At 41.0% G+C, this 11114-nt stretch overlaps 2 protein-coding genes across 2 annotated transcripts; one reads left to right on the top strand and one right to left on the bottom strand.

The window, feature by feature from the left end:
* Positions 1-1609: 1609 nt before the first annotated feature.
* Positions 1610-2999, bottom strand: LOC117302668 (adenosine receptor A2a-like). The gene is made up of 3 exons (XM_033786651.1): positions 2370-2999; positions 2094-2235; positions 1610-1617 (listed from the first exon to the last, which is right to left on the bottom strand). Exons 1-3 carry the CDS (start codon positions 2997-2999, stop codon positions 1610-1612), a joined length of 780 nt encoding a protein of 259 aa, XP_033642542.1.
* Positions 3000-6479: 3480 nt separating this feature from the next.
* LOC117302669 (monocarboxylate transporter 12-like) lies at positions 6480-9177 on the top strand. The gene is made up of 4 exons (XM_033786652.1): positions 6480-6681; positions 7405-7545; positions 7971-8777; positions 9032-9177. The coding sequence occupies exons 1-4, from the start codon at positions 6480-6482 to the stop codon at positions 9175-9177; spliced, it is 1296 nt and encodes a 431-aa protein (XP_033642543.1).
* The last annotated feature ends 1937 nt before the right edge of the window (positions 9178-11114 follow it).

Here is an 11114-nt window from a genome sequence, read left to right on the forward strand (position 1 = left end):
CTTAAGCAATTTTTTTGCTTAAGCAGCTCTATGAAATTGGCCCCAGCCGTCGACTTCAACAAACTCTTCCTAACTTCGGATTGATCTTTTCTATAGGACTTAGGACGAGTGAAGTTCCGTATCCAAATAGGACGCATTGAACCCCATCCTAATTAGTTAGGACAGGTCTCTCGTCCTATCTCGAGAAGATTAATCCTAGCGTTTCGTGAAATCGGCTGCAGTTATTTCGTGTATAATACAACAATTCAACATTTTGACCTTATGGATATAATTGTGACGACATTTGAAGACCCCGGTTCGATTCCCCGGCCTTGCATGTGGATTTGGGTTTTTCAGTCCATTTGACTGCGTGAGTTTTCCCCTCCCGCGTCTTAAACTGCAATTTCTTCATTGTCTTCTTTACACAAAATGTCTCTGTGCTGAGTTTCCATAAGAATTTGTGTGTACACGTACAGTATAAACCTATCACGTCCTCCATACCTCAAAAAGGCTTATAGACCTGTCGCCATCTTGGTCATGTTCCCTGTTATCAATAACAATAGCATTCGTTACGCAAACATGGTACCAGACTGTTATTTTGTCCAGTCTCAGTTTGGTTACAATGAGTTGGAATGGAGTAAAAATCAAGATGGCCACACCGTGATAATAATGTCTATATAGGATGCCTTGACGGCCAAACAATCAGATTTCAGATTCAGTTTCTTTCAAAAACCAAGAGACTGCGAGCTTAGGAATATCCACACCGTGATTAAAGGTCTATTGTATAGTATTGAATAATACGCTATGCTCTATGTTACAACAGTGGCGGATATGTGCACGTCACTCCTACTGTCTTCTACAAGAATACTCGTGAGATTTCCCAAGTGATTGCAAGTTATGGTGAGATTTCCCTGTGGGAAAGTGATTGCAAGTATAGGTTTTAATTCTGACCATTATATGCCTCTATCGCCACTAACCCGCCCGACCTTCAATAATTATTTACCCTCAAAACACAATAGTCATCCATACTGAAATCTGTATGTCTTCTTTTTAAAATCAGATCTGAAAATTGCAGATTACATCTACTTAATTCATTCCAATCACGATAATGGACCACGCCAATAATGTAACACAGGAGAGTCTACACGATGCTTTGGTTAGAGGTAGGTGCATAGGGCTAATGTAAGCATAGTGCTGATATAATTATAATATGAAGGAACAAACCAAAATGTGACAATACATTTAAGTTACAATTTATGTGAAAATTCAGCTTATAAAGTGTCTACCTCTGAGAAAATAGTCACAAACTGTCGCAGTATGTTCACCACAACAACAACCGTATATACGTTTAGCGAGAGCATCTCTGGTCATATTGCTCGTCCCCAGCGCCTTGTTTTAACCAAAGGCGCTGGGATGAGCAAACGTATCATGCACTGTCATTGGTTTAATAATGCGCAGTCCCATCATGCATCACACTCACACTGCACCATATTTCTATGTACTGTACGCATGACGTACTTCCTGAACAAGAATCTGTGCAAGCGATTAGCCCAAACCAGCGGTCCTGGATAGACTGGCCCCTGGGACCGAGCGAACTTAGGCCACAGCATTCACAAACGGACAACAACACTCAGAAATCTGAGAGACGATCATGCATAAATCGTTTCTCAGATTCAAATGTTTTTGAAGTGTTATCCAAGCCATAATATTTTTTTAGGGAACCCTTTCTCATAATGTTTACTTTTTACGGCTGCAGTGGTTCTCATCAAGTAAGTTTCATTCGGTCATAAATCTTTGGAGTTTTACCGATCTATGAGTCAACCTTTAACGGTTGGCAAAACACGAACATACCCGACGTTTTAGCGCGTCCCGAAAGTCAGCTTTAATCGTGTACAAAAACGGATTGAATGCACTGTTAAAATGTGACAAAAACACAAAGAAATTTATCACATCTTGGTGAATGTTGTACAGGCGAAAATAAATCAGAGTATCGGCAAAGAATATGGGCACCCAGCTTGCAAAGAAAAACAACATGAGAAAAGCAAAGAACAGAGCCGTGCGCCATTCGCGTTTCATGCGTCGAAACTCGTTGTCGTGCTGGTCCTCCTGCGAACTTTGGTTATCCCGCGTGACGGCATTCGTCGACGGCTGTTGCATGCGTTGTGCCGTGCGAATTTGATCCTCATTGGCGGCAGCCGACGACTGTTGGATGCGGAGACGATTGCCGATGTCGTGAACTACCCTCATCTGTTTGAGCTGTAGACAAAAAAAAACATTTAAGTGCGAGTTTGCCAATTAATATCCACACTTTTTGAAAGGCATTTGTTTTAAATGTTTCACCATTGTATTGAAAGAGTTATAACGCTAGTAGCCTATTGGTCAACCCTTACCTGTTTCCGTATGATGAAGTAAATCTGGATGTACACAAAACACATCAGGAAAAATGGCGCCAAGATGGCCGCGAAGAAGAGAAATGTCATGTACTGTAGGCTGACAACTTCTAGAAAGAAGCATTGAGGCTGGGAAGGGGGTCCGTTGTGCCAACCAGCCAGCATGGGAACTATGAACAAGAAAGCAACAAACCAGGCTAGGAGTGCGCCCGCTACGGCGCGTGACTTTGTGACAATCACGCAGTAACGTAACGGCCTGCTTATGGAGTAATACCTGTCCAATGTCATTGCCAAAAGAGCAAACACCGACGCCATATCGATCATAACTAATATAGAAAGTAGAAAGAGACAAGCTGGGAAAGATCGAGGGATTCCTTGTAGGGCGATCAGGATGATTGGAATAGCAATGGCTCCCATGCAGAAATCACTCACAGCGAGCGAAATCAGGTAAATGTTGGAGAGCGTGTTGCGTAATCGGGGCTCCAGTAAGTACGTTATGATAACGATGAAATTTCCTGATAAAGCAAACAGAGCAAAGATGATCTCTATGACGTAGTAGGTTGTCTCGGATATGGTAACAGTGACGTCATCGTTTACGGATGAAGAATTTGCGGAGTTTAACGAAGACATGGTGCAATCAAAACGGCATCCAGTTTGGAGTCTTCCTTTGTTTTTGAAGATGCAAACAGTAGTGATGTCAAGAGCAAGTTCTTTATCAGCTTTTAACAATCAAATACTAGACGAACTTCGAGATATTTCGGAACGTGCAGCTGGTGATCAAGAACGAGTAACTGTTGGGGCAAAAAGAGATTTTAGAACTCGGATATTTTGTTCGATGCCATAAAATGGCAGGACAACAACATGATTGGTTAAAGTCTATTCTTGCATAGTATTCTGTTATAGATATTTTGTTAAATGACCTATAAAGCAAAACCGCTTGAGACTTCTCTGTGATTGTGATTTATATGCGTTGTAGAACAGGAATGTTTCATTATTATTATTATCCAAAGGCACTGGCCCCTCTTGCCCTACCCCCCCCCCCCCCACCACCCACAAAAAGAAGAAGATATATACTTTTATAATAATAATTGAATAAAACTACAAATGAAGTAAACTAGATTGTCAGGTGACTCCATTGCTAAAAGCTCTCCAATGTCATGTCAAGGGGGCCTGTTCAAAACAGTACACAAGAAAAAAATCCCTTAAAATCCTCAGACCCACTTGTTTTTTAAATGTTTGTACTGCCTTCCAGGTTTTAGTTACTGTTCGGTTTAAGTTTACTCAATATTGTAATTTGTTTGCTTAGATCTGCTTCTGGCTGGTCCAGAATTTAGGGATGGTTCATTTCCAGACTTTTTAGTGTGTTTTTATAATTGTATTGCTGTTTTTTAATTTCTTAGGTTTGTTAATGATTAATTCTTAGATTGTTCTTTTTAGCCTTTTTTTCTTTGTTCTATCTATGTGAAGCGCCTTGAGCGTCTTTTAGGCGGACTTTGGCGCTATATAAGTTTTCGTTATTATTATTTTTATTATTAAGACCCACCGGGGACCAGACGGTTGTAGTAAATAGGGCAAACCAAGTGGGACCTTGGTGGGGCTCGGCGGAGCTCTAGCCCCCACAGACTGGCGGGAACAAAGAAGGGTCTGACTTTCGTTTAGCCATGAGTTCTATCGAGGCAGATAGGCATTAGCTGAGCAGAATTTGGTTTCGGCTGAGCTGTAAAACCATCTTGAAGTTCCGTAAAATAGCAACGGATTTTTTTTTTTAATTATAATTATTCAAGAAAATTATCAAAATAGTTAATTTATTTCGATGAAACTTCCCTAGGAGACTCACTCTTGCTTATTTCTTTTCGAATCCTGTATAGGCATATTGACAGGGTCGATCAAATCCTGGATCTATTCACATTGCGATTAATCAAGAAACGTATCAAAATATTTATTTCATTTCGATGGAACCGCCCTATCAATAGGAAACTCATGAACTATGAGCTAGTTCTTTTCGATGTGTGTATTGGCACACTTAATTCAAATAAAGAATACTCACAAAATTAACAGCAGCTTTAACCTCCTCTACAGTCTCCTGATTTCTCGTTGTTTTAAGTATAACCCCACGTTAACTTGGCGAGATTTCACTTCTAAGATGACCAAAGTCCACCAGTTGCAACGCCGCAACCTGTGCGCTACGTTATTGTCAACGTCTATAGGTTGGGCGAAAGTCGGGTGAATGAAAAAGACTTGCGTTGCTCTACAACTATATTATGTTGATTCCTATCAAATAGGCCTGACGAGTTTTTAATTCTAAGATGACCAACGTCCACCAATTGCTATGCCGAAACCTGTGCGCTACGTTGTTTTCAACGTCTGTATAGGTTGGGCGTAAGTAGGCCGAATGAAAAAGACTTGCGTTGCATGCTCTACAGCTATAATTATGTTGATTCCTATAGGCCTATACTACTAGCCGTATACGTATTAATGTGATTACAGTGGTGCGTGTTTCGTGCTTAATAATAAAACTAAGAAACTGTTTAGTTATAGAGGACAGAGGACAAGATTGAAGAGCTGAAACAACTAATGACACTTTTAAGGACAGTAATACTATTAATCTTCTCTACAACAAATACTTTCGACATCAAAGTCAAGAAGAACTATATTCTTTACTGGCAAAGGAGCACGAACCTTTACACTCGTTAAAATGCCAGTGGAGAATTTTACTATTGATTCTGTTCTGAGGACCTGATACTTCCCTAAGCTAAAACCTCTTGTCGAGCTGGCCGGGATTTTGAGTCAGAAAACATATATGTTTCAATTTTATTAGGGAAACAATACACTGGTTTTTTTTTTCCTGACATAAAAAAAAATTAATGGGGCGTTTCGATGGTGATTGTGTATTGAGGGCTAATTGTTGTCTAACAGTTTTTTTTTTAAACCTCATTTCATGTCTAAGATCATGGTTATTTCTCTTCAGGGGGAAATCGCGATCTCTGGTCAATGTTCGAGAATATTCCACAAGAGGGCGCTATTTTAGGCACTCTGCTGTCGGGTAGAGTAAAATGCACGGTCACAGACTTTGAACCAAGTCTATTTTATTTTTATTTTTTATTTTATTTATTTATTTATTTTTTTTTTTTGGGGGGGGGCATTGCGAAGTGTATTATGGACACAGGCCTGATAATAACGTAAGAGGCTGGAGATAGGTCACAATGTCTCAAAGGCATTGGACACCTTTTGGTAAACTGTCAAGACCAGTATCCTTATGGGTGTATCCCAACATAATAACAACAAATCTGTAAACATTTTGGACTCAACATTGGTCAACGAAGTTGCAAGAGAACTTGATGAAAGCAAACACACATGGTCGTTGCACAAAATGTGTGAGCGTTCAGATACAATCATAACAAAGGCTTCGGGCCTGAGGCCTTTTAATAGTTTGAGTGAGAAATTCCCTCTTTCCCAAAAACTACTTTACTTCAGAGGGAGCCGTTCCTCACAATGTTTTATATTTGCTGTCGGGTAGAATAAACTGCACGGTCACAGACTTGAACCAAGTCTATAATATTTGTTTCTTTTTTGGGGGTGGGGGGGGAGGGGAGTGGACATTGCGAAGTGTTTATGGAACCGTCCTGATAAATCGTAAGAGGCTGGAGAAAGACTCTGCTAGGGTCGAAACGTCAGGCCATTAACTATTTGTTTGCAATGTTTTATACTACCAACGGCTCTCCATATTGCTCGTTACCAAAGTAATTATCAGTATCCAGCGCCTTTAAAGGGCAAAGTCTACTGATAAAATAAATAAATGTAAAGGTCAAGCGGCAATTCAACACAATTCTACAAATTGAACCCAGTGTGGAAGAATAAATTGTTTAATAATAATATTGTATACAATTGATTCATGTACAATGGGTGGGGTCACATTTTGTAAAGGGTCCTATTTTGTACATGAGTGTAACAGCACTCTGCACATACCTGGTGATGTTAGTATAGATCATTTGAAACATTTTAAATAATTTGTCATTCATTCAAGGCCGTTCAGATATGTTTGTTGAGATCTATGAATGTATTGCTGGTTCATCTTCGACTGTATAGCGGCTGATTTGCGACTGGTGAACCATGGCAAAATGTCGTCAAAAAAACGATTGTTGCAGTTGGAAGCTGATCGTAGTCTTCGCCTCGTTCAGTAACTGCCTTCTCATAGTTGGAGTAAACCACTGCACGGGAATACTCTTTGCGAGTTTCCAGAACGAGTTTAGGAGCACCACAGCGGAGACTGCGGTAATCTCTAGTATTATGACGTCGTTGTCATTCTTCGGATGTGAGAACTTTTTCAAATCAAAATTTCTTTTATTTTCTGTATTGTACAGTTTTGTCAGTGTTTAGTTGCAACACAAATCTGTGCATGTCCATTGTTTCGTCATCATTTCTTTTCTAACATGGCGGCGAGATGACGTCAGTGCAAAAGGTAAGGGCCCTCTTCGAATCATCAACGGCTTCGGCTTTGAATTGGATTCGGCTTCATGCTCCGTTCATTCGTCTGAAGCCCTATGCACGTACGCAAAGCACGCACATTGGTCAGAACGAACAACCTTTGGGCAAAGCTAGCCTGAGCCGAATCTAGAGTGGTTTTGAAAAGGGCCTAAAAGGCGCCCCTACGCTAGACTTGATTCAAGTCCCATTCTCGTGTGGGTGAGAGGTCCCTAAGCTATTACCTCAGCTTACTATGAAACAACCCGTAGCATACAGTACAGTGCGCGCTCGCCGTCAAAATGTGCATGCGGAATAGGTTTTGGAACGCAGAGCATCACAATACAGTAGTTTCCTGGGCATCACAAACCAGTAGTTTCCTGGGGATGATGGCACGGGATTGGGACTTGAGTCAAGTCTACCCCTACGCAAGAGGTCTCATTGTAGTACGTTCTCGTGATTACACACATCGATGTAAGGATAACACCAAATAATAGTTTCGCATACACCTTTCTATCAAAATAATTTGAGAATGACTTGAATGAGTATTTTGTGGTTTTTGTTTTCTTCATAGCTACCATTGGTGGTGCTTTGGGGAACGCTCTGGGCTGCCGTATCACCGCAATGATTGGTGGACTCTGCACCCTAATTGGCATGATAGGGGGCGCCCTTACCAGCAATATTTACTCGTTTTACGTCACAAGTGTTGTCATAGGTGAGTAAAAGCAAAGTGGTCATTGATATCTGTAATAATGATGTTTCAATGCAGAGCTTCATTTTGTCGTTCAAAAGATGACATAATTTAGAACAGAATATAGAACGCCGCCAATAGTCTGCCACATAAAGGTTATTTTGAAAGCAGGCAATTAAAAAATTACCAGGCGTTTCTTTACGACAAATAAAAATATTTCGTATTTTGACGTGTTTATGTAACTAATTTGGGTATTCACAATACTGTATAAATCACGATGGGGTTCCCTGTACAAAACAACCTGTCTAAGACAAACTGTGGGTGGCGCCCTGTGAAAACTTCCTCAAGATATAGACACTTTAATATAATGGTTTCCCTTAAGTATAAGTCCAGACCGAAACTAAGAAAATAAAAATCTACAGTCTAAATAATCTGTTTGTCATTTTCAGGACTTGGCACTGGGATTCTCTTCACGCCCTCTATTGTCGTCCTTGCTCAATACTTTAATAAAGGTTACGCTCTTGCCTGTGGGTTTAGAAGCTGTGGCGTAGGAGTAGGAATGATTGTATACGGCCCATTGGTGCAAACTCTATTGGATACTTACGGTTGGAGAGGTACCATTATTATCATGGGTGCTATTTTAGCTAATACGATTGCAGCTGGGGCGATCTTTCGCCCCGTAAAACCTCACCACAAAGTCCAGGAACAACAAGAGATGACCAAGCTAAACAGCAGAACGGTTGAAAAGTCTCCAAAGTCAAAGAAAAATTGTCTTGCTACAGCTATTGTGAAGTTATTTCGGCTGAATTTGTTACGTTCGAGTTACCGCTTTTGCGTAGTTTGTTTCGCACACTGCACCTACGTCACTGCGTATTACTGCTTCTCAATTTACCTCGTCTCGTTTGCTACGTCATTGGGTATCCTAAACACAGATGCAGCATTCCTGTTTAGTATTTCGGGTATCACCAGCATTGTTGGGCGTCTGCTATGTGGAGTTATATGCGGAAAGTTATCTGCCCAAATGATCTACCAACTTACTATGCTCGTCTGTGGAGGTTCGATTCTCATAACTCTACTTGGTACATACACGTACTTTGTGCTATCAGCGGCCATTTTGGGATTCGCACTTGGGTTTTATCAGACCATTGTTTTGGTAGTAGTGCGTGACTTTGTAGGAGTGGATAACTTTGGATCCGCAGTTGGGATGTATTCTCTATTGAGCGGTGTAGCTGGCTTGCTTGGTCCTATACTGGCAGGTAAGTAATACAGACAAAGGCATACACTCTGGTGAAATTTCAACCACTTACTGCAAACACTGATTGTATCTGGCCCTTTTTGAAACGACTGGATTTGGCTTTAGATTCTGCTCAGGCTAGCTTGGCCCCGCGGTTGTTTTGACAATATTGCGCATGCTTTGCATTTAAGCCTGAAGCCGAACCCAAAACCGTAGCCGTGGTTTCGAAAAAGGCATATTATAAATCGCTGTTCTTGTTCCCTTCATTTTTCACAGGCGCCCTCTACGATGTGAATGGGAGCTACTTCGTCCTTTTTGCTATCTTCGGTGGATTATTTTTCCTGGGATTCCTACCGACTCTCTTGTTTCCTTATCTAAAGAGGATTGAGCCAGGAATTGCCGATAACATCGTGGACAAATAAAATCTCATTTCAAACACAGACCACTTGTCTATATTAAAACCATTGACTGTGTGTGGGTCAATGCTATTAGACACTCTACATCAAAAGACAATAATGGCTTTGGACTATTCGATATCCGTGTTCCACAGTCTGCACTATGTGTGTCTTTAGAGCTAAATAGACCTGATAACGATAGGAGTAAACAAATGTTGCAGCCCATGTAATAAAAAATGACTACCACGGAGGAATCATTAAAGTGTGTGTGTGTGGGGGGGGGGGGGAAATTCACACCATAAAATCCAACCTCTTTCATCCAACAATCCATAAAAACCAAGTAGAAGAAGTGGAGATGGGCAGGTCACCTACAAGGAGGTATGACAAATAGGTGGGCATCAAAACAACCAATGGGAGACTTTTGGGACGCTTGGTGGCAGCAGACTTACCAGGTAAAATCTATTGTTCTCGGTAAAGTGCGCATGCTCAGAACTACGTAAACAATGGAAGTTTACCTGTTAAGTCTGCTGCCACCTAGCGTTCCAAAGTCTCCCGGAAACCGGACAAGAAAAAGAGGGTGACAAAACAGAAGATAAAATAAGTACTTAAGAGGCATTGTATGCTTGGCAACAGACAGCTCATGATAGAGTGAAATGGAGAATTTGTGAAGAGGCTTTCCTCCTGCAGTGGAGGGAAAGAGGCTAGACAGAACTGACCACTCCAATCTCGTTTAATTGCACATAGCGCGTGCGCACTAACATTTTAGTTGGCAAGAGTAGGGGACATCGTGCTTTTTTGTAAGCGGCATATGGTAGACTTGATTCACGTCCCGTTCTCGTGCGAGAGGTCCCTAAATAATAGTGCATGCCAACCCGAAAGGTTGGGGGACTGGCCGCGCAAAAGTTAATATTGACGTTAAGCGACGAGACTGACAATAAAAGGACTCTCACGGGGGGCTTGAGTCAAGTCTAGGCTAATGGCGGCATGACGCAGGCGCGACTGTGCGTCTGCTGAGTGCATGTAACTCTAAGTAGACTTGATTCAAGTCCCATGCTCGTGTGAGAGGTCCCTAAGCATATCACTCCCAACTTACTATTAAACAACACGTAGCATATACAGTACAGTGCGCGCTCGCCGTCAAAATGTGGTCGTTTGCAAACCAATAGGGTCAGTACGCATGCGTGAAAGTAATTAACATAATGGAAAGGGTCTATAATAGACCATTTTCGTCCCCACTCGAAAAACAACGTTCCGAGAACTATTCATTCCTACCTTCGGAGAGTAACTATAAATATAAGAAGGAGACTTGCGGGTATAACCATGGTGAAATATCTCTTTTGAGGGAGTGTTGACTCCGAAAAGAACCGGTGTGGTCTCGATGTTTCGAACAGTGTACTCTGCTCGTCTTCTCTACCTTCGGAGTTCATCTTAAAGGCAGTGGACACTATTGGTAATTGTCAAAGACTAGCCGTCACAGTTGGTGTATCTCAACATATGCATAAAATAAACTATTCTGTGAAAATTTGAGCTCAATCGGTCATCAAAGTTGTGAGATAATAATGAAAGAAGAAAACACCCTTGTCACAAGAAGTTGTGTGCGTTTTATAGACCTCAAGTTCTAAACTTGAGGTCTCGAAATCAAATTCGTGGAAAATTACTTCTTTCTCCAAAACTATGGCACTTCAGAGGGAGCGGTTTCTCACAATGTTTTATACCACCAACCTCTCCCCATTACTTGTCACCAAGAAAGCTTTTATGCGAATAATTATTTTGAGTAATTACCAATAGTGTCCACTGCCTTTAAATATTTTATTTTTGTAGCCCGTTATATCAAGAGTGGCTTTTATCCTTGACTTGTGCAAACTTTGATATTTTTCAACAAAATAATTACAACAAATCGATTACCTACCCACATATCTAGTCATTATTCAGATTTCTATATACACGTCCGATTTCAATTATAT

Source organism: Asterias rubens, chromosome 18 (genome assembly GCF_902459465.1).
Source record: "Asterias rubens chromosome 18, eAstRub1.3, whole genome shotgun sequence".
NCBI classification, from domain to species: Eukaryota; Metazoa; Echinodermata; class Asteroidea; order Forcipulatida; family Asteriidae; genus Asterias; species Asterias rubens.